Here is a 25,127-nt window from a genome sequence, read left to right as displayed (position 1 = left end):
TCCATTACAGTGTACAGTGCATTGTGGTGTCACGTGCGTTACAGTGTACAGTGCATTGTGGTGTCACGTGCATTACAGTGTACAGTGCATTGTGGTGTCCACTGCGGTGTCCAGTGTGTTAGTGTACAGTGCATTGTGGTGTCAAGTGCATTACAGTGTACAGTGCATTGTGGTGTCACGTGCGTTACAGTGTACAGTGCATTGTGGTGTCACGTGCGTTACAGTGTACAGTGCATTGTGGTGTCACGTCCATTACAGTGTACAGTGCATTGTGGTGTCACGTGCGTTACAGTGTACAGTGCATTGTGGTGTCCACTGTGTTACAGCATACAGTGCATTTTGATATCCAGTGCGTTACAGCGTCCAGTGTATTGCATTGTCCAGTGCGTTACAGTGTACAGTGGATTGCAGTGTCCAGTGTGTTACAGTGTGCAATGCATTGTGGTCTCCAGTGCGTTTTAGTGTATTTTAAACAAATTTACAAATAAGCTATATGTGCGGTGTTGCATAGGAAATTGTTCATATTTTTTTTTTCAAAACTATAGTCTGGCCCCCCCAACAATGTTAAGGCCAGTGAACTGGCCCCCTATTGAAAAAGTGTGAGGACCCCTGACATAGAGCTTTATCTCACCTTAATACTTTTAGGGGTCAACATCTTATGGTGAACCACTGTCTTAAAGGTGGTGGTATATAATGGTGGATTATAAAGCACATTATGACTGCTTTGACACACGGACAAATGGACTATGAATTTATTATTGGTGTATTTATATTTGTGTATGTTGAGCAGTCCTCACCTCCAGTTGCACTCAGTTTACGACTGTAGCCTGGTTCCTATGAGACATCCCCCACTATTCATGTGAGCCTTATCAGCTTCTAATTGGGGTGGAGTTGAATGCTCATTTGAGCATCTCCCTATAAATTTAGATCAGCTCATGGGGGGAGATCTCTGATGGGGGGCACAGTCTCTGATGGGGGTGCGGCTTCGAAAGAGTGCGAAGCAGTTAAACACAGCAGTTGAACTTAAGCAGCAAGAAACTCTACTGCATGCTGGACAGACTGCAAGCAAACACCCTGGGAAACATCTCTTACATGCCTGAGTCCCACTCTGTGTACCTTTATATAATACACTCCTCTTCATACTACTATCCTCTGTTCCCAAATCTCATTTCTTTACCCCTCTGCTCCACCCCAAAACTTGCACATCTCCCCCTCATTGCTATCATCTCCCTACTACTGCTCTCATCACCCCCCAAAATGCCTCTTCTACTCCTTCTCATTTTCCTCTCCTCCATTCCCAAAATCCATTCACTATATCCCTCTGCTCCTCCTAAACATTTGTATATTGTGTCCTCACTGCTTCCTTCGCCCCTCTATGGCACCCACCACCTCCTCCTATTATTCCACTCTCCCACTGACCCGAACACCTCCACTAGGAGTTTCTCACGCTCCTGCACATCCCGCTCTCATGCCACCTTTCTCATTCTTCTCCTCCTCCTAGCCGCGGGAGACATCTCCCCGAATCCTGGCCCTCCACCACCTCCCTCACCCGCACAACACTCTCCCGCCTCCATGTCCTACCGCAACCCCCGCAACCTAGTATCTGTCCCCCTGCTCCCTAAAATCTCCCCCCCGTTTTCATGTGCACTCCTGAACGCCCGATCGGTGTGCAACAAGCTTACCGCCATCCACGACCTCTTTGTTTCCCGCTCCCTCAACCTCCTGGCGATCACAGAAACCTGGATCCAGCCCACTGACTCTACCTCCCCTGCTGCACTCTCCTATGGAGGTCTCACCTGGACCCACTCACCCAGACCTAACGGTCGTAAAGGTGTTGGGGTTGGTCTGCTCCTGTCACCACAGAGCACCTTCCGAGTCCTCCCAAACCCCCCCTCCCTATCCTTCTCCTCCTTCGAGGCCCACTGCGTCCGACTATTCTCCCCAACCCCCCTGAAGATTGCTGTGATATACCGGCCTCCTGGATCCATACCCCGCTTCCTGGATGACTTTTCCTCCTGGCTACCCTTCTTCCTCTCCTCTGAGCTACCCACCATCATTCTTGGAGATTTCAACATCCCTGTCAACCTTGACAACCCAGACACAGCCCGTCTCCTCCACTTAACCTCCTCCTTTGCACTTGCACAGTGCATACAATCCACCACCCACTCCGACGGTAATATCCTTGATCTTGTCTTCTCCAACCGCTGCGCTCCCCACAACCTCACTAACACCCCCTTCCCTCTCTCTGACCACAACCTGATCACCTTCTCTATCTCCTCGTCCTCCAACGCCTACCCCTCCAAATGTCACACTACTACCAGCCGTAACCTCCGCAACCTTAACCCTGCCCCCCTCCACTCTGCAGCTGATCAACTCCACGACCGCATCCTCCCCCTGTCCTGCCCCGAGTTGGCTATGACTGCCTACAACAACGCGCTGTCAGCAGCCCTTGACTCACTAGCGCCTTTAACCACACGCAACATCAGACTCCGACCGCTCCAGCCCTGGCAGACTGATCACACCAAAACCCTCAAACGACGCAGTCGTGCCCTGGAGCGACTATGGCGCAAAACAAAATCCCAACAAGCTTTCACCTGCTACAAATCTGCCTTCCGCACCTACACCTCCTCCCTCCACGCAGCCAAACAAGCCTACTTCCTGACCCTCATCAAGGCCCTCTCCTCCAATCCTCGCCGACTCTTCTCCACCTTCAACTCTCTACTCTCTCCACCCCCACCTCCACCCAGCACCTCACTCACCGCCCTTGAGATTGCCAATCACTTCAAAAACAAGATTGACACAATTCGCAAGGACATTGCCGCAACTCACACCCCCTCTCAACCCGTCCCCTCTCACACAGCTACCCCCTCATCCCCCCTCCCCCTCAACATTACCCGCAGGGACTTCGTTACTGCTCAAACTCCCTCCAACCCTGTTCCCCCTCACTCAGCTACCCCCTCATCACCCCTCTCCCACGGCCCCACCACTGCTCTGACCTCCACTCCCACCCCACCCTACATTCCTCATACTGAAGCTCCCCCAACACTCCACACCTTTGACCTTACTACCATCGAGGAAGTCTCCAAGATCCTCTCTGATGCCCGCCTCACCACCTGCCCCCTCGACCCTATCCCCTCACAATTCCTACGACCTCCCTCCCCCTCCATCCTACGCTCCCTCACCCACATCTTTAATCTCTCCCTCTCCTCCGGCACTTTCCCCTCCCCACTGAAGCATGCACACATCACCCCCATACTTAAAAAGCCCTCCCTGGACCCCAATGACCCGAACAACCTCAGACCCATCTCCCTGCTCCCACTTACATCTAAACTCCTCGAGCGCCTCGTCTACACCCGCCTATGCTCTCACCTCAACAACAACAACCTCCTCGATCCCCTACAGTCTGGCTTCCGCCCCCTACACTCCACCAAACTCTCCAACGACCTTCTAACCGCCAAAGCTAATGGCCACTATTCAGTGCTCCTACTCCTTGACCTCTCTGCGGCCTTCGACACAGTTGACCACCCCCTCCTCCTCAAAATACTACACTCCCTTGGCCTCAGAGATTCTGCTCTCTCCTGGCTCTCATCCTACCTGTCACAACGCTCTTTCAGCGTTACCTATAATGCTACCACCTCCCCCTCACTCCCCCTCTCTGTTGGGGTCCCTCAAGGCTCTGTCCTTGGGCCCCTTCTCTTCTCCATCTACACATCCTCCCTTGGCCAACTCATACACTCTCACGGCTTCAACTACCACCTCTATGCCGACGACACACAAATCTATCTCTCAACCCCCCACCTCACCCCCTCGGTCTCTGCCCAAATCACACACCTACTGAGCGACATATCAGATTGGATGTCGCTCCACTTCCTTAAACTGAATCTCTCCAAAACCGAGCTCCTTGTCTTCCCCCCAGCCCGAACCCCACCCCCCATTGACTTCTACATCACATCCAACAACGCCAATATCAAACCCGCTCTGCAGGCCAGAGTACTTGGTGTCATTCTGGACTCCAACCTATCCTTCCAGCCCCAAGTCCAATCTTTAACAAACTCGTGCAGACTCCACCTCCGCAACATCGCCAAAATCCGCACGTTCCTAACCCCAGAAACCACTAAGCAGCTCATCCACTCCCCCATCATATCACGACTCGACTACTGCAACTCCCTCCTCACTGGCCTGCCTCGCCGCTGGCTATCCCCGCTTCAGTCGATCCTGAATACGGCTGCCAGACTCATTCACCTTTCCAACCGCTCCATTTCCGCCACCCCCCTCTGCCAATCCCTCCACTGGCTTCCGATTGCGCAACGGATCAAATTTAAAATCCTAACACTGACGTACAAAGCTGTCCACCATACTGCCCCGAACTACATCACTGACCTAATATCCAAGTACCGCCCAGCACGCACACTCCGCTCCTCACAAGACCTCCTTCTCTCTAGTTCCCTGGTCTCCTCCTCCCATGCCCGCCTCCAGGACTTCTCCAGGGTGTCACCTATCCTCTGGAACTCCCTTCCCCAACCCATCAGATTATCACCTACTCTCCTCTCCTTTAGGCGCACCCTGAAAACCCATCTCTTCAGGGAAGCCTACCTCACCCCCTGCTAACTTGCTGACCTCCTCCACTCTTCCTACCACTCCATCCCCCACAGCTATCTCCTCCTGTACCACTATCCCATCCCTTCTAGATTGTAAGCTCGAAAGAGCAGGGCCCTCGATCCCCTCATGTTTTGCATTGTATTGGTATTGTTCTGTCACATGTTCTGTCCCCCTTTGTAATGTACAGCGCTGAGTGAACTATTGGCGCTTTATAAATACTGTATGATAATAATAATAATAATTATATTTTGCATGATTTCTTTGTGTGTTGCAAGTTATATTGTAAGATACACAGCTCTGTCATGCTGTAGTCAGGGCCTGATATTTTAAAGCCTCAACACAAATAACTAACGTTATTGTTAGATCCTAGATTGTAAGCTCGTAAGAGTAGGGCCCTCTTACCCGTCGTACGCTGTCTGTCTTTGTTGTACTGTGCCATGTATTGTCCCCCCCTATTGTACAGCGCTGAGCAAACCCTTTGGCGCTATATAAACTCGTAGTAATAATAATAATAATAGTTACTACTACACAGTCATTAGACAGTTTAAAATCTGTCCTGCTTTTATGTGCAATTGATGGCCTCTGTGTGGGCGTGTTTTGTTGCTCCTGTTTTTTTTTTATGTTAATAAACTAATAAAAATCATTGATTTAAAAAAAAAAAAAAAAAACGGTCCTGTAAATTTAAATCAGAATGGTGACTTTCAGGAAATACCAAAAAATGCAACACTGGTTTCCTGCTCATTTTGAACGGTTTGCTTCCATGCAGTAATAGATATCAGCTGAGGGCTAAATGTCATACTACATAGTTGTCCAATATGATTTTGGCACCACGCAAAATCAATTAGTCTTCCTTTATAATGCTTGTTAATGACCATTGATTAAATATGATCCTGTGCAGATCACATGCCTTAGTAAAAGGCAGAGTATAAATAACAGTCATTTGTGTCAAACTGTTTATGATTCCCAAGATCTCATGCCTACAGGCAGCTTCAGACAGTTCTAATAAGCAGATGGATAGGCAAGAAAGTCTTGTTGCTTGCTACTCTTTCCCCCAAGATAAGCTGGTTCCAGACCAGTCTTCAGCAGTCAACGACTGTTATGGAACCAGCATAATGTCTAACTGATCCTAAGAGAACCAACAATTTGACTTCTTATATTTATGGGCTAAATCTCACCCACATGGCACTCCGTGTTTAATAAGATCACTTCAAATGGACAATAATGGCATTACAGAGAGGATGTCATATTGGACACAGCAGCTGTGTCTGGAATGCCAGAACGCCTGTACATCCCAGTGCAGCACAGGGCACAGATGTAATTGCCTAGTATGAACAAGGCCTTAGGCCAGACATACATAGGTCGATTTCCAAACGATTATTCGTTCGAAAATCAGACCTAAGATTCATCGGCCGATTTTCGCTCTGTTAGTGGGGCAATGGCACCAGCTGATTTTTGTGGTTCCTCCCCATTTCGTATATTGGGCATGCGGGTAAATTCATGAAAAACTTCAGATTTTCTAAATCATTGGTGGTACCATCAAATTACAGAATGAACAATGTTTTCGATTGAAAAAACGTTTGGAATTCGACCCATGTATGGCCTGCTTTAGTATTCATCCATGACAAGAGGGTTTGGGAGTACACTGCAGGCAGAAGTGAATGCACTTTATATGTAGCAATTTGGGTTTTTTTTCCCCTATGACAGTCTTTTAAAAGTACCTACAGATACCAGAAAATGTTCACCAGATCAAGCATATTTTATTAATATCTGAGAACATTTTTATACTTGTAGTCCCACCCAAACTGTGGCAGACATCTGCTATGTGACCTTGCATATCACTACTGTTGTACACCATGAATAGACAATGCTGGAAAGTGTTCCCACTCTCCTCTAAATAAGCGAACTGTAAGCATGCATATTTGCCTACATGCATGTCCTTACAATCATGTTTTGTTAGAAAGAATTTTGATTGCTGAACACTATATCTGTAGGTTAATTAAAGCAGACCTTTCATGAACATGAGGGTCCTCACTTTCCCAGAATCCAACAGTGTGACCCAGGAACATCACTAGCACTTACAGGCAGCATATGGAACTTGGTGTTCCTCCAATGTTTTATTTTTTTGTGCTTAGCTGAGAAAACCCCTCCTCCCCTCCTGTAGTCTCCTGGGAAGTATCTGTTTGCATCCTTTCATGCAAGCCTAACCTTCCCCCATTCTAGCAGGTTCACCCTTTCCTTCTTTCCAGTTTACCTGGTGATCCAGTCTCTGCACTTCCTGTCCTAGGGTAACACTCCTTGAGCAGTTACCCGAACAGAAGTAGCGATATCTCCTTAGTATGCATCCTCCCTGGTGACTTGATGCAGTGTGCTAGCAAGTACAGATGTCAAGCACAAAGTAAAAGCTCTCAAGAGAAACGAGGTTGAAGAAAAGCTTAAAAAAAAAAAAAAAAAGTAGGTATTGGGAAAAATTAAAAGAAAAAATAAACCTCACTCATTACTCCCGCCTACTAGGAACATGATCTAATAGGCTTGGGAATGTTTATGGGAGGGTTCATTCTGTACTTTAACTAGGTTAATTTTTACCTTGGTCAAAATGTACCAAACGATAAAACAAAAAAGTGACATTTAACATGAAAAAGTCAAGATAATCAGAAAGTACACCTTTAGCCTTTAGTAGGGTTGCACTGATACCATTTTGTTTTATCGGCGAGTACTGATACTTTTGCTCAAGTACTCCCCGGTACCAATTAACGATACCTTGCGGTGTGATTTGAGCTCATACAAATTGAATGGGTTCAAATCGCACTGCAAAAAATTGCATTTGATTTTAATAGGAATGCGGTGTGATTCCTGTCTGAATCACATGCGGTTTCCCTGTGGGTGCAGTGCGATTTGAGCCATACAAAATGAATAGCTCAAACTGCACTACACCCGGAAGGACACCACATGTGAAATGGACAGTAATCGCACTGCTACTTCAGCCGAAGTAGTGCAATTTTGATTCAAATTGCATGGAATTCTTTGCAGCGCGATTTGATCCCATTCATTTTGTATGAGGTCAAACAGCACAGCAAAGGTATCGGTTTCAGGCATTGGAACATCTGCACAAGTAGGAGTACTGATGCAAATCCTTAGTATTGGCACCGATTCCAATACTGGAATCGTTGCAACCTTAGCCTTTAGGATTGTTATTTAAAGTTCAGATTACCCCCCCCCCCCAATACAATAGTTAAGGGTACCTATCTCTGCCTAGGCAAGATTAGTGGAAATTTGCCCCCCTGTACACAACCTTCCAAGACACGTCACAGGATCAGTTTGAAAACACAGCTCATCTCACACATGCTCAGTGGGGAACCAACTGTGAAACAACAGAGTCACAGCCAGCTTCCTACAGTCAAAATGGCAGTACCCAGGACCTGAAGACCAGTGAAGAATCAGTCCGGATGATGACAGTGCTGGATCCCTGGGCTGATGAGTGTTAATATTTGTAGCAACTGACTTTTATTTCTTACAAACTGAAGTTTCTCTTTAAAATCTATGGTCAAAATGTATATAATAATGTCCACATTAAATGTAATTTTTTTTATAACCTGCTCTTATTAAAATCTTGAAGTTTGTAAACGTACTTTGTGAAGATCCCCACACATTTACTTCTCTGAATTCTGTGACACTTATTCACTATGTCCTGTGAGTAGCACTGCTGTGTCACACATTTTACAAAGTCTGCCTTCTGAACTACAGGTGGTGAAGTCAGTACAGGAACAGTGAAATATGTAGTCCATAGAAATTGAAAGGAAACAGCAGAGGAAAAGATACAAAGTATGCAGGGAATCCAGGAAGTTGTGGAGGCAAGAGATGGCTATCAGACAGACAAGCACTCATTTGTATTGTTATTGCTGATGTTATAAAAATTGTATGTTGTAACTATAGACCAACCTTTAAAACTAAAGCAGCTGTAACCAAAATGTCAATTTTATTTCAAACGCTTGGCAAACATCCCAGATATGGTAAAACACAATCAAGACTTGAGAACTGTAAACCTGAAAAACAGCTCCTAGTGACATGAACAGACATACATCCAGTGTGCATTAGTCACTCTTATTGCTAAACCCAGCGTTTCCTGCACAAGCATTTACTGCCTAAAATTATATATATATATATATATATATATGACCTATATGTTTATAAAGTTTAACATGCAAGTTCAAAAGTGTACTTTAAAAACACTAAGACGCTGGTCACACTGGATGCGAATTGGCATGCGATTTGCAAATCACATGCCAAATTGCAGCTTATTGTCCAGTCACATCAAACACTACTTTGAAATCATGCGACTTACAGTGAAGTCGCACGATTTCAAAGTAGTGTTTGATGTGACTGGGGTGTAAACCACTGTGCTTCATTTTCTAAAAGTGACTTATGCGAGTCTTAGACCCCGGTCACACTGGATGCGAATTGGCATGCGATTTGCATGCCATGCGACTTGCAAATCACAGCCTATTGTCCGCAAATAAAGCGGTCATATCAGTGCGATTCCGACTTGGTCGGAGCCACACCAATTTCTGAAGTAGTAAAAACACTAATTTTGGTGCAATTTGCATAGACATCTGTATCAGATGTCTTGGAAATCGCACTTGAAATCGGTATGTCATCCGACTTTGAAATTGTGCAATTTCACTGTAATTCGCAGGATTTCAAAGTAGTATGTGATGTGACTGGGGTGTTACTAATACAACAGATGTCATGTAGAAACTTGTTCCTATTACTAGGGAATTTTATGTTTTGAAAATGAAAGGCTGAATTCACCCACAATTTTAATGGTGGTTAAAAAAAAATTATTATTATTAATGGTAAAAAAAAAAGAAGTTTCCTGGTGCAAGGTAAAATTATAATGTGCTAGTATGCATCATATACTAGCACATTATGAAAGACTTACCTTAGAATGGAGACCTAAAGAGCGCTATCATTGCTGCAGAGACTTCCATCTTCACCCGGTCTTCCTTCCGGGTTTGCGGACTGCACCTGCTTGAATGGGCAAGCCACCGCCGTCACTCCCACATGTGCGCAGGAGTCTCATCCACGGTACATAGCTCTAAAGGAATGGCACAAGAATGCCATTCCTTCAAAGCGCATGTGTCGCTGATGTCACCGGTTGCTGCTCTGTAGAATATCTCCTAAATGGTGAATGTTTAGGAGATATTCATTTTACCTCCAGGTAAGTTTTATTATAAGTTTACCTATAGGTAAAAGTGAACAAAGTGACTTTACTACCACTTTAAGATCCTCATCACCTCCTTATTTATTTCACTGAACTCCGCAATAAGATCTCCCTGTTTAAAACACTACACTGACACCACATCCTGGTTATTTAAAGAAAAAAAAAAAAGTATGTATTCTTATCTTTCTGTTGCTCTCAGCCTCCTCCAAATCTCTTCCTCTTGCTGCTGTAATCCAGATTCCTGTTAGAGGGTGGCTACATTCATTCTCCGTGGCCAAACAAGCAATGTAGTCACCCTCTCTTGCTCATTCCTGAGATTGAATATGGGATTTGTAGTGTGCTTAGAACAGTACACATGACCGCAACTAACATGCACTGACTGTTACAACAAACAGAAGTGAGCGGGAAAACGAGAGGTTAGGAAGCTCAGAGGACATTACAAAGAGGCAAAAATACATTTTATGAAAAATAGATTACAGGGCCATTAAGTAGTGGATGTGTATGGATTATTTTTGGAGAATAAGGATATCATTTAGTGTCACTTTAAAGCAGTATTAAACCCAAAAGCAAACATTTATTATATTGCAGCTTACAAATTCTTAGATGTGGTAGCTGTATTAGTTTTTCTTTTTTTAGGATTTCTTTCCTTTATTTTCACCTGGAGAGTATGTAAAACCTCGTATCCCAAAAGGAAAAAACTGTTTCCGGTAACTGATTATAAAGTGTTATCTAGAGATTGGTTTCAATTTGTTATTGTATTTAAAACTGCTAGTCTCCTTCCTCGTATTAACAATGCTGCTACTCAAAGGGGGCCCTTTGTTCCTTTATCCAGAATAGAGGCATTTTAATTCAGGGAGTGTGTTACTGGCCAGTTCACCAGGTAAAAACAGAGGGAAAATCAAAGAAAGAAAAATAATGCAGCCACCACATTTAACAACTGGTAAGTTGAAATGTAATACAATGGGGAAAATAACTATTTGATCCCCTGCAGGTTTTGGAAGTTTGCTCACTTACAAAGAAATGGAGGGTCTATAATTTTTTATCATGTGTATTTTAAATTATAGGAACAGAATATCAACCAAAAATCCAGAAAAAAAAAAAAAACATGATACAAAATGTTATAAATTGAGTTGAGTTCAGTGAGTAAAATAAGTATTTGATCCCCAAGCTAAACATGACTTCGTTCTTGGTGCAGAAATCCTTGTTGGCAAGGAGCTAAGATGTTTCTTGTAGTTGGTTACCAGGTTTGCATACATCTCAGGAGGGATTTTGGTCCACTCTTCTTTACAGATCTTCTCTAAATTTTTAAAGTAATATTAAACATTCATTTTTTTCAGCAGAGCACTGGTTAAAGCTTGTAGGAGTTTTCTTTCTGCTCTAGGAGCATGTGAAACCTCTGACCCCGTCAGTGCTGATTGGCCCTGTTCTGAACACATGCACCCTCCCAAGAAAGAAAAAAAAAAAAAAACCTCTCTAGCAATACACACTAAACTGATCATGTGCATGTGACCATGGGTTCAGTCTGTATCAGGTGGAGGGGCAGAGAAGAAAGGATCAAAAAGCCTTTTTATACAATGCATAGGATTAACCCCTTAGGTTCCACAATGAGTATAACAAGCATGCTTTACTGCATATACAGACTGATTTTACTGTTGTGCGTTTAGTAACACTTTAATGTGGTTCTTCTTGAGCCACTCCTTTGTTGCCTTGGCGGTATGTTTTGGGTCATTGTCATGCTGGAAGACCCATCCACAACCCCTCTTCAGTGTTCTGGCTGAGGGAGGAAGGTTTTCATCCAAGATTATACAATACATGGCCCTGTCTATTGGCCCCTCAATGCAGCAAAGCTGGCCTGTACCTTTAGCAGAGAAAGAGCCCCAAAGCAGAATGTTTCCAACTCCATGCTTGACTGTAGGGATGGTGTTCTTAGGGTCATAGTCAGCATTTTTCTTCCTCCAAACAGTGAGTCGAGTTAATGCCAAAGAGCTCAACTTTTGTCTCATCTAACCACAGCTCTTTCTCCCAATCCTTCTCTGAGTCATTTAAATGTTTATTGGCAAACTTCAGAGAGGCCTTTACATATGCCTTCTTGAGGAGAGGGACCTTGCAGGCACTGCAGGATTTCAATCCATGGAGGCGTATTGTGTTACCAATGGCTTGTTTGGTGACTGTGGTCCCAATTGCCTTGAGATCATTCACAAGCCCCTCGAGTGGCGTTTTGGACTGATCCCTCACTTTTCTCATGATCATCCTTACCTCATGAGGCGAAATCTTGCATGGAGCTCCATACCAAGGGCAAATGATGGTTATTTTGTATTTCTTCTATTTGCTAATAATCCATCCAACAGTTGTCTCCTCACCAAGCTTCTTGCTGATGGTCTTGTAGCCCATTCCAGCCTTGTGCAGGTCTACAATCTTGTCCCTGATGTCCTTTGACAGCTCTTTGGTCTTGCCCATGATGGTGAGGATGAATGAGAGTCTGTGGACAGGTGTCTTTTATACACATAACTCAAATACTTATTTTACTCACTGAACTGCAACTCAATTTATAACATTTGTATCATGTGTTTTTTTCCCCTAGATTTTTGGTTTATATTCTGTCTCTATCACTTAAAATACACCTATGATAAAAATTGTAGACCCTTCATTTCTTTGTAAGTGGGCAAACTTACAAAATCTACAGGGGATCAAATAATTATTTTCCCTACTGTACATATTTAGTTTTTGGGTTTAATAACGCTTTAAGCCGCTAGTTCTGCCCCTCTTTGCCGTTAAGTGTAAGAGCTTGTTCATACCACCCTGCTCACTAAAATGTGATGTGGTACCCATTGTGTAGGGATAATGCTTTACATATCTACAACATGTGACACTTTTGTTAACTTTACTAAAGTGTCACAAAAAATGACACTTCTTTTCTCATCACTGTGCCATGCAGTGTGGTTAGTTGCTCTGAATAAAAAGGCAGCATATCTACATTTTTACACAACGCACTACAACCTATATTAATGCAGTGTTGTGGTGTAAACAAGGTGCCTAGAAAGCAATTGCTTTCTATGTACCATTGCATTGAGTCTGCTTTGATCTATGAAGATTACTGTAGCTCAAAGGAAATAGTGTGAACGAGCCCTAACTCTTCCTGCTACAGCAGAGGGGTCTCACCATACCACAAAATAATCAAACGTTTTTTGGCAGGTAAGTGGAGCTGGGAACTTAGGTGGAAAGAATTGTAAGAGAGACAAAGTCAAGTGGGTGTCCTCTATGCAAAACTTTAATATGTATTTTGTAATACACTAGAAAGTGTGGTTTTGCTAGCTTGGCAGATGTGGTCTGGTTGTCAGTTTGACTGAGCAATGTCCTTTTATGTAACTTCTGCATCCTAGAACCAGACACTTCTTCATCAGAACCACTGGCTGTCACGATCATTTCCAACCTACATACATGCCAACATTTTTAATTGTTTCTACCAATCAATAAGACCCCATTCATACTGGGGCTCTTCTAAATGCATTTTTCCTGGCAAGAGAAAGGCAGCTTCAGAACCATGCCTTTTTGCAAACATGTTTAGGCTTTTCAAAGGCTTGGGTGTTAAAATTGATTTATTCTGGGTACTGAAATGAATAAATGCTAAAGTGCACTTAGAAACTTTTTTTCAGCCAAAATGCTCCTCTCTTGGACGCACAAATTAGGTTTTTTTTTCTGGCTTTAAACTCCTATAAGCATGTGCATAGATACACAGGGAGGGATTTACTAAAACTGGTGCACACAGAATCAGGTGCAGATGCGCACAGTAACCAATCAACTTCCAGGTTTTATTGGCAATGCTTAATTGAACAAGCTGGAGTTAGAAGATGATTGGTTACTTTTCAGAGCTGCAGCAGATTCTGTGTGCACCAATGTTAATAAATCCCCCTATAGACAAACATGGAAGGGGGTTTATAGGCAGGCAAAAAAAAAAAAAAAAACACCAAATGCCGGTAAAACAGGTGTTTTTGAGCTCACGTGTGCATGAAGCTTTAGGACCTAATAATACTTGTATATAGAAGGCTTATTACACTGTAATACATATGACAATACACAATCAAGTAGGGTTGAATTCACAGAATTCATAGATGTGGATGGACCTGTAGTTTCCCTTTCTCACTACAATAAACTGCAAAACAGATGTGTGAGGAATTTTTTTCTTTCTTTTTTTTTGGGGGGGGGGGTCATTGCGGGAGGAGCATTGGGGGATTGGAGGAGTTGTGGGGTTTAGATGGTTGAGTTTGTTTGGGAGAGTGGGGGGTTGTTGGGTTTGTGGGGGGTTGATTTTCCATCAGGGAGGTATACACCCAGTGGACATGTTTTTCACCATCGGTCAGTGTCTGATAGGGGAGGCCCTTCAATTCCGGGTGTGAGGGGCCTTGTGATTGGGTATGTATGTCGGATCTCCGATGCAAGGTTTTACTGTGTATCTTTTTCCTGAATAAACATTTTTTGAGGTTAGCCTTTTAGGTGCGCAGCCTATTTTCTTTCTTTGTTTTTTGCTATATGGTTTAGGTAGCATCCTGCCAGACATTCTGGTGGCACCTCTTTTATATCCCTTTGTGGATTACTGTGGACTCACCAGCGTTCCCATTTCTTCCCTTCCCTTTTTTGTTATATTGCACATAGATGTGAACCAGCCACACAGAAAAGAATCAGCTTTCTGCTTGTAATTGTATACAACAAAATGCAAGAGTTTTACTGCATTAAAACACGTGTGAATATGTTCTTAAAACACAGTGTAACACAACCAGTGTGAACAACCCTTTAAAGTAGATGTAAACCCTAACCTCAGAAGTGGTGACTACATCAGTCTTTTTTGAAGGTTTTCCTTCCCTTTATCATGATCTGGTGATCCTGCTGGTAATACACTTCCTGTGTTAGGGTGAAAATGCTCACTCTCTGTACTGCATCTATGGAGGAGAAACATTGTCACCTTAGGATTACAAAACTCCCCCTGTCAACAATAAGCAAGCATGACCACCACAACATGTACATGAGCCTTCTGGCGGCCACACATGCCTAGATTTTGTTATCTGATCAATCTGCAATTCAGTCACAATGATCAATGAATCCACAAACAATCAAATAGCCAGAACTTCACTTCCAATTGATTTAGACTCAATTTAGATTTGATCAAACAGGGCAGAATATTATTGATTGTTTTGCATCAATCAGCAGCACAGAGATGCTTTGTGCATGTGAACAATCATATTTCGATCAAATGATGAGATTACATGATAATAAATTATTATATCTTAAGTATCGATCAAAATTCACTTCCCTGTGTGTGGCATAGAATAGACTGTATTGTATACTGATCAATAATTTATCAAAGCGTGTATGGCCACCATTAACATGGAGCTTTAGACTAGGTTCACACTTGTGTGGTTTCCAGTGCATTTCGTTTGCAGAAAAGCACCACAGTCCATTTAACATGATTTCCTATGGTTCACATTTACATCTGTGTTTTTAGCCAGTGTGTTTTTTGGAAAGGGCAAGGGACTTTCTTTCCCGCAGCAGTTTGCATTTTTGGTTCAACAGAATTAAATGGAGCCACATCAAAAACGCAGGTATTGCAGTTTTGATGCATTTCCGCTGTGTTTTGTGTTTTTCACCTGCATGACAACAAACACCTCCTCCTAACACCAAACTTCCAAAAAAACCTAAAACACATTAAAAAAAGCATTAAAAATGTGCTAAAATGCATGTTCAAAAACGCACCGTAAAACGTCCTGGGAAAACGCATCAATCGCAACATGCATAGGTGTGAACCTAGTGTCAGATGAGATCTGACTGAAGAACCGGCAGGCAGATTTGAACAGAACACCTATGTGAAAGAGCTCTAGAGCTTCATGCTTGTGCACAGAAAAAACGTGGCTGTTCGAAACCTGCTTACTTTTTTTATGCCTTTGATTTGTATTTTAGAGCAGTGTTTAGGGGCATAATAAAAAAAACTACTCAAACCTGTGTTCAGTGAGAAGTATACTGGCATAATTTTTGCATTAACATGCATAACGTCAGTCAAGAACAAATTAATATTCAAGATGACTTTTTGTGATCTACAGCAAGGGTCAGTGGTATATCCTAAATGTGCAGATAGAGGATAAAAGGTCAGCAGACTGCCTATGGTATCCACTGCAACGACCCCTCCCCCAACCTGCACCTGGTCTCGGAAATGCAGAACATAGATGCATTGAATCTCTTCCAGTTCAACAGGGATTCAATCCATCTATGGCCAGGCTAGTTGTTCCCAAGTTGATCCCATGATTGACTTGGGTACAACCAGCCTGTAGGATTTATTACATGCAATTACTGTCAGTGGCTAAACTGATAACTGTACCCATTGTGTTCTGCCGGCTGGGAAGGCTCCCCACGCACCCCCTGCCAGAACACACTACCTCTGCAGGAGAAATTCCGCCATCAGCACTGACCGTGTTGATTGGGGAATTGAGAGATTTTTTTTGGAAGGAAGGAAAATTGAAAAATCTATAGCTTGCCTAAGTGGAAACTCTGATGAGGTCTCTGATTAAAGTGAGGATTATGATGGATGGGGACCCTTTTGCAAGGAAGGGTTTCTGATGGGAGACCCTGATGTAATGGGGGGGATCTGATATAGACCCTAACTCAAGTGGGATTATGATGGCCACCCTGATGTAGGAGGGACTCTGATGGGAATCCTGATGTATGGGGGAATTCTATGGGGGTGTACCGTATAATGACTCTCCTGGAAGATAACTTCCCAGTCATTACTATATATATTATTATAACTATCCAGTTATTTTTATACAGGGTGGATAAAAATCAATGATTTAAAAAAAAAAAAAAAAAAATTGGATTTTTTTAATTTAAATCGGATTTTTTTTAATAAAATGCTTTTTGAGGAAAATATATTACCATCCAAAGGTTATTCCATCATGAAATAAAGATTAGTTTTTTATTTATGTAGAATAAGGCTGTATATGTTTAATTTTTTTGGTAAATAAATTCCATGAATCCATTCACAATGTCATGCTCTTCCAGAGGTATTTGTAAGATTATTGGGCAGTTTCTCTGCCTACAAGATATTATCACAGATGCTTGGTTTACTTTTGCAGTTCTCAAAACTAAATTTGACTCTCGGAGATCACATGCCTCTTCTTCAAAAATGTTATAACATGAACAGAATTAAGAAAAACACCTTAATCCTAACTTCTACAAACCTATGAATACAGAATCAACCCCTTCAGTGCTAAGTTTCAAGAAGTTCAGTGAATAGAATAGAAACAATATTTTTCTGATTGTTTGGAGTGGAATAGATCTGCACAAGAAGAAAGTGAAACTAAGTGTGAGGAGGAAGGGGCTGACAGTCTAAGTTTCTTAAAATATATATATTTTGTTTAGCCAAATTAGTTAACAAACATGGATGTTTGTTTAAGCAAATAAAATATGCTGGAATGTTATTGTTTCAGATTAATAAATCTATTTAAATTGTTATTATTAAGGTAATGATTATTTTTCTCCTTCCTAAGTACAACAGAAAAGTTGTCCAAATATGAATGATTAACCCATTAAACTGGGGATAAAAAAAACTAATATGAAAAGTTATTCTAAAAATCTTCATCTACTTGCATATTAAAGTTATACCAGCAAGAATTAGTCTATGTAGAAAACTAGGATTTAAATCAAGCCTTACTGACTAGTGATTTAAATCGTGATTTAAATCAAATCCACCCTGTTTTTATATATGACATAATAACTCTCCAGTCAATTTTATATATGTAATAATAACTCTATGTAATAATAACTCCCAAACAGAAAAAGGCGTAAGTTATCTAAAATAAATTAAATTTTTGAATGAAATGTTTATTATTAAATAAATGAGACTAACGATGGTTTTTTAAAGTTTTTACATTGTAGATTTTTATTAAAGTAACTGGGAATTTGGCGGTTTAAAGAATCGATTCTCCAAATAATTAATGATAACGTTGAATAATTAAAACCTGGTAACACTCTTACATATATATTAACAGATAAGGCATATCAATTTAAGCTCTTACTTTCATATTTTATGTAATTTAGCTTCTTAAAAACTAGGGGAGTTATTACATAGTTATTATTACATATATAAAAATGACTGGGGAGTTATTATTACTTGGGAGTTAATATAACATACTGCAGGGGAACCTAAATATAAAAGGGGGGGCCCTGATGGGGATTCTGATGTAAGGGGGGGATCTTCAGACTATGACGGGCACCCTGATGGGGATCTGATATAAGGATTCTATTTGGGACCCTGATGTGAAGGGGATGTGGGACCCTAATGGGGATTCTGACGTAAGGGGGGGGAATTAGATGGGCACCCTGATGGGGATCTGACATAAGGAGGGATTCAATAGGGGAGACTGATGTAAGGGGGGGGGGCTCTGACAGAGATTCTGATGTAAGGTGGGACTATGATGGGCACTCTGCTGTAAAGGGGACCCTGAAGGGGATCCTGGCATAAGGGGCATCCTATTGAGGACTCTGATGTAAAGGGGGGAATCCTGATGGGGATTCTGATATAAAGGGGACTCTGATGAGGATTCTGACATAAGGGGGAATTCTGTTGGGGACCCTGATATCTGGAAAGAAGTTTCTATTGGGGACCCTGATGGGGATTTCAATGTGAAGGGGACTCTGATGTAAAGGGGGATTCTATTGAGGACCCTGATGTAAAGGGGGGGGACTCTGACGGGGATTCTGAGGTAAAGGGGATTCTGATATAAAGGAGACTTTGATGTACAGGGGATTCTATTGTGGACCCTGATGGGGATTTGAATATCGGGGGATTCTATCGGGGACCCTGATGTGGATGCTAATGTGAAGGGGACTCTGATGTAAAGGGGGATTTTATCGGGAACCCTGATGTAAAGGGGGGGACCCAGATGGGGATTCTGATGTAAGGGGGATTCTATTGGGGACCATGATGGGGATTCTGATATAAGGGGGGATTCTATCAAGGACCCTGATGTAAAGGGAGGGACTCTCATGGGGATTCTGATGTATGACGGATTCTATTGGGGACTCTTATCTAAAGGGGCACCTTGACATAGGGGGGATTCTGTTGGGGACCCTGATGTAAAGGGAGGGACTCTCATGGGGATTCTGATGTATGGCGGTCTCTATTGGGGACTCTTATCTAAATGGGCACCTTGACATACGGGGGATGCTATTGGGGACCCTGATGTAAAGGGAGGGACCCTGATGGGGTTTCTGATGTATGGGGAGATTCTATAGAGGACCCTGATGGGGATTCTGATGTAAGAGGAATTCTGTTGAGGACCCTGATCTAAAGGGGGCACCTTGATGGGGATTCTGATGTAAGGGGGATTCTATTGGGGACCATGATGGGGATTCTGATATAAGGGGGGATTCTATCAAGGACCCTGATGTAAAGGGGGGGACTCTCATGGGGATTCTGATGTATGGTGGATTCTATTGGGGACCCTTATCTAAAGGGGAACCTTGACATAGGGGGGATTCTATTGGGGACCCTGATGTAAAGGGGGGGACCCTGATGGGGTTTCTGATGTATGGGGAGATTCTATCGGGGACCATGATGGGGATTCTGATGTAAGAGGGATTCTGTTGAGGACCCTGATCTAAAGGGGGCACCTTGATTGGGATTCTGATGTAAGAGGAATTCTATCGGGGACCCTGATGGGGATTCTACTGGGGAACCTGATATAAAGGTGGGAGGGCTTGATGGGGATTTTTTGGGGTTGCAAATATTTTGAAAACTTAGTGTAGCCTTCAGACTGAAAAGTTTGGCGACGCCTGATCTGGTCGATAGAATGAAATTCCGCACATAGGTGTCATGCGTAAAGATGTACGTAACTACGCACCGGACCAAGCATTACTTCTGCAGGATGTTTCTGCCAGCTTGTGGCTCCAGATCCTATATGAATACGCTGTGTGCATGCAGCCCAAGTGATGTATTACTCATTTACATACACAATAGAAGAAGGTTCTAGCTTTATACACTGAAATCTCACAGGATGGAGAAGGGCTAAGTGACTGCCAATCCAGTGTAGTTGTAAGCCCTGCTGACTGGTTGTTCTGGGCCCCTTTCCCTAGAAGGATGAAGAGACGCTTCATGAGGGAATACCTGTGACTGGTACTTGAGCTCCAGCACTATCTCCTCCCGGACTCTGCTGAAGTTGCTGAACACTAGTTGCGGACACGGGAACTGAGCCAGGGTCCTCCTCCTGTCCTCCGCACTCATCCCTCTGAAGATGTCGTACCTCTGGACATCGGTATACTCGCTGGCCGCACACACATAGTAGGCGCCGTTCAGCAGGGTCACCGCCAGCCACGTGACTGGAGCCACCAGCGCTCTGCCCAGGATGTTCCCCAGCACGAAGCAGAGGAGTTTGTACTTCATAAGGAGACTCTGCCGGCTCCTCTCCTGGATGGACACGTCGTACGTCGTCCCCATGAACAGCCTCCATGTGTTGTCATTGAAGATGACCCCCACAATGAGCAGGAGCAGGGCGGGCACCCCCAGGAAAGCCAGTCCATACCTCAGGTTATCAGTGGGGCTACACGGGCAGCTGAAGGCGAAGAAGGAGAACAACTGCTGGCCGCCCACCGTCAGCAGAGCTACTAGGGCATTGAAGATGATGGACTCCTTGCTTTTCAGGAAAGAAATGAGAGAAGCTAGAGACATGCTTCCAGCCTTCCTGTGCTCCCCTCCTTTGTGTCTCGCATTGAGCAGCACCCTTCCTAATGATATGTGATCTTTCTGGATTTTCTGGGTGTGCCCAATCCAAGTGTGCTGCCTTCCAAGCCACGCCCCCGCCCTGGAGCCATTGTGAGAGGACTCAGCATGTCAGTCAGTCAGAGGATGTGCCTCTGTAATAGAACACGTTGTAGTTGCTGTAAACAATAGCTTGCCTATCCCACACCTAGGTGTGAGGGCTGCTGAACCACAGCTGCAGATACATGAAAGCCATGGTGGGAGCAATGCTCCATTAGTCAAACGAGTTCAGAAAAAGTGCATAGGTTCTCTACATTGGGGTCCATGGACCCTTATGGCCCGTACACGTGATGAAAAAATTGACGGAAATTGCCATACGAGGAACAATCTGCCGATTTTTTCATCATTAGTATTATTATTATACAGGATGTACAGTGGATATAAAAAGTCTACACACTTGTTACAATGTCAGGTTTCTGTGACATAAAAAACAAGACAAAGATAAATCATTTCAGAACTTTTTCCGCCTTTAATGTAACGTATAAACTGTACAACTCAGCTGAAAAACAAACTGAAATCTTTTAGGTGGAGAGAAATAAAAATAAAAATCTAAAATAATATGGTTGCATAAGTGTGCACACCCTTAAACTAATATTTTGTTGAAGTACCTTTTGATTTTATTCCAGCACTCAGTCTTTTTGGGTATGAGTCTATCAGCATGGCACATCTTGACTTGGCAATATTTGTTCACTCTTCCTTGCAGAAACACTCCAAATCTGTCAGATTGTGAGGGCATCTCCTGTGCACTGCTCTCTTCAGATCACCCCACAGATTTTCCATCGGATTTAGGTCTGGGCTATGGCTGGGCCATTCCAAAACTTTAATTTTCTTCTGGTGAAGCCATTCCTTTGTTGATTTGGATGTATGCTTTGGGTCGCTGTCATGCTGAAAGATGAAGTTCCTCTTCATGTTCAGCTTTCTAGCAGAAGACTGAAGGTTTTGTGCTAATATTGACTGGTATTTGGAACTGTTCATAATTCCCTCTACCTTGACTAAGGCCCCAGTTCCAGCTGAAGAAAAACAGCCCCAAAGCATGATGCTGCCACCACCATGCTTCACTGTGGGTATGGTGTTCTTTTGGTGATGTGCAGTGTTGTTTTTGCGCCAAACATATCTTTTGGAATTATGGCCAAAAAGCTCAACCTTGGTTTCATCAGACCATAACACATTTTCCACATGCTTTTGGGAGACGTCAGATGTGTTTTTGCAAAATTTAGCTGGGCTTGGATGTTTTTCTTCATAATAAAAGGCTTCCATCTTGCCACTCTACCCCATAGCCCCGACATATGAAGAATACAGGAGATTGTTGTCATATGTATCACACAGCCAGTACTTGCCAGATATTCCTGCAGCTCCTTTAATGTTGCTGTAGGCCTCTTGGCAGCTTCCCAGAACAGTTTTCTTCTCGTCTTTTTATCAATTTTGGAGGGTCGTCCAGTTCTTGGTAATGTCAGTGTTGCGCCATATTTTCTCCACTTGATGATGACTGTCTTCACTGTGTTCCATGGTATATCTAATGCCTTGGAAATTCTATTGTACCTTTCTCCTGACTGATACCTTTTAACAGTGAGATCTCTTTGATGCTTTGGAAGCTGTCTGTGGACTATGGCTTTTGCTGTAGGATGCGACTAAGAACATGTCAAGAAAGACCTACTAGAACAGCTGAACTTTATTTGGGGTTAATCAGAGGCACTTTAAATGATGGCAGGTGTGTACTGACTCCTATTTAACATGATTTTGAATGTGATTGCTTAATTCTGGACACAGCTACATCCCTAGTTATAAAAGGGTGTGCACACTTATGCAACCACATTATTTTAGTTTTTTATGTTTCCTTCCCCCCCAAAAGAGGTCAGTTGTTTTTCAATTGAGTTGTACAGTTTATAGGTCATATTAAAGGTGGAAAAAGTATGTATGTGTATATATGTATTTTATTATGCTTATCAAGTTGTTTATATGTATGTATATGTATCCTTTCATATATTTCATTACTTGGTTTATTTGGATGCACGTTCATTTGGGCACATCATGCACCTTACATGTGCATATTCATGTGCACACACATCTTTAATACCATCTCTCTTTTCCCTTTGGGATTTTCCTTTCTTTTTCTTTTTTTTATGTGTTCCTTTTGTTATTTGATGCGTTGTTTTTTGATGCGTTACTTTTGATATATATTTTTTTTTCTGCTGTTTTGATATAACCCGGTCTGAATATGTATTTTTTTTGTGATTTTTTTTGTATTTTATCCCAAGTAGACACGTGTTTTTTTTTTGTTATGCGTTTTTGCATATATTTAGATTTAAATTTTGAGTGTTTACAAATGCGGCTTCTTAGCCCATATCTTCTTGGAATATTTACTCACTTTTATCTGTGTTTGTTATTCTAATTTTCATTTATAATTTTTTCATAATTATTTTTATCCATTATTCTTTTTCTCTTTCTTTGTTTATCTTTTTATTCCACTTCACTTTCCTTTTTTCTTTTCTTCCTTTCTTGTTGTTCTCTGAGATCACTACTTTTGATACAATGGTTTTATATGTCTTGTTACAATGTATTAGTAGGCGTACCCTCAGGATTCAGGAGTGCTGATTAGGACAGGTGTTCTTTATTAACTAATACCTATATAAAACAGCACTTTTGTTGTTTTCTTTGTTATGATTAAGCACGAGATCATGTGAAATGCGTTAACAAGTCCTGTATTCGTGTCCTGGTGTTGCACCTGTTGTGGATTGATCTGGATTGGTCTGGATTGATCTGGATTAAGCAGGAGATCAAGTGAAATGCGTTAACAAGTCCTGTATTCGTGTCCTGGTGCTGCACCTGTTGTGGATTGATCTGGAGTGTTTGCCTGAGCGGTATACCTTTTGTTCTTTGGAAAAAGTTCTGAAATTATTTATCTTTGTCTTATTTGTTTACATCACAGAAACCTAACATTTTAACAGAGGTGAGTAGACTTGTTATATCCACTGTATATAGCGCCAACAGTTTACGCAGTGATTCACCGAACTTTCGGCCACCGAAACATATCAGCCGAAAATAACCCTATCGGCATTTTGCCAATAGGAAAAATTTAGCTGATACAGGTGCCAATACAGGAGACTGTGTGTACTGCAGATGTGGGGGGGGGGGGGGTCTAAGAAAGGCAGGAGAGGAGCAGTGTATACAGTGACTGGCTGTCACTATGTCAGTGCTGGTTTTTAAATATAATTACCGGCTTTTTTCTTTCTTCACTATAGCTCACAGAATTAGCTGTCACTTTCTCCCCAGCTAAAAGAAACAAAGTTTTCTTTTAGTTTCTTTCCCAGAGTTAAAAGAAACAAACTACAGGGAAAGAGACAGCTAATTCTGTGAGCTATAGTGACAGTCAGTGAGAGAGCCTCTCTATATACACCGCCCCCTCACTGTATACACTGCTCCTCTCCTGCCCCCCTCCCTGCACACACTGCCCCTCCCAACCACCTGCCCCCTACAAAGATGGTCTGTCACTCATATGCTATCACATAGTGGCTCACCTATGTGATAGCAATAAAATCATAAGTAAAAAATACATGAAAGTAGAGAAAAAAAATGTAGCCTCCCCACCCCCATATACGCAGACATTTCGGTTTTGGTTCGGTTTTCGGCCACATGCATTCTGAATTTTCAGTATCTGTTTCAGCACCAGAATTTTAATGCCATCAATGCCACATATCAGTGCCCATCTGAGCTGCCTTTCAATGTCACCCATCAGTGCCAGTCAGTGCCGCCTATCAGTGCCGCCAATCAGTGCCGCCTATCAGTGCCACCTAACAGTGCCAGTCAGTGCTGCCTAACAGTGCCAGTCAGTGCTGCCTATTAGTGCTGCCTATGAGTGCCATATATCAGTGTCATGTATCAGTGCTGCCTTTCGGTGCCCATCAGTGATGCCTGTCAATGCCCATCAGTGCAACCTACCAGTGCCTCCTCATCAGTGCCCATCAGTGCCACCTATCAGTGTCCATCAGTGCAGCCTATCAGTGCCCATCACTGCAGCCTCATTAGCGCACATCAGTGAAGGAGAAAAATCACTTATTTACAAAATTGTATAAAAAAAACTAAGAAAAAACTTTTTTTTTCAAAATTTTCAGTGGTTTTTGGTTTGTTTAAGAAAAAATAAAAATCCCAGAGGTGATTAAATACCACCAAAAGAAAGCTCTATCTGTCTCAAAAAAATGATAAAAATTTTATATGGGTACAATGTTGCATGACCGCAATTCAAAGTGTGACAGCGCTGAAAGCTGGAAATTGGCCTGGGCAGGAAGGGGGTATAAGTGCCCTGTAGGCTAGTGGCTAAAGCTGGGATCTTTTCCCAGGATGGACTGTCAGCAACAAAAATGTCAGCACCAATCCTCCTCCCCAAGCAGGCTCACTCCTGAGCCACCGCTCTGCCTGCCCATTCACACACAGAGCCGTAGCTTGGCCCATACCCCCCTGTCTCCTTCTGTTGTCTCAGCTAATGAGAAGGGAGAGTCCCCAGAGAGCTGAGGC

General features: G+C 42.8%; 1 protein-coding gene across 1 annotated transcript in view; it reads right to left on the bottom strand.

Moving 5' to 3' along the window:
* The window catches only part of CALHM4 (calcium homeostasis modulator family member 4), a 30,844-nt gene extending 10,244 nt beyond the window's left edge, over positions 1-20,600 (bottom strand). Inside the window, exon 1 of the mRNA XM_089652146.1 lies at positions 19,968-20,600. Within this exon, the coding sequence (XP_089508272.1) occupies positions 19,968-20,528 (561 nt within the window). The 5' untranslated portion in view covers positions 20,529-20,600. The remainder of the gene's footprint in view (positions 1-19,967) is intronic.
* Positions 20,601-25,127: the final 4,527 nt, after the last annotated feature.

The sequence above is a fragment of the Staurois parvus genome, unplaced genomic scaffold (genome assembly GCF_062004578.1).
Source record: "Staurois parvus isolate SC_StPar_1 unplaced genomic scaffold, SC_StPar_1.0 ptg000672l, whole genome shotgun sequence".
Lineage (NCBI taxonomy): Eukaryota > Metazoa > Chordata > Amphibia > Anura > Ranidae > Staurois > Staurois parvus.
Note: the sequence above shows the minus strand (reverse complement) of the source record. Positions and strands in the feature narration are given on the sequence as shown.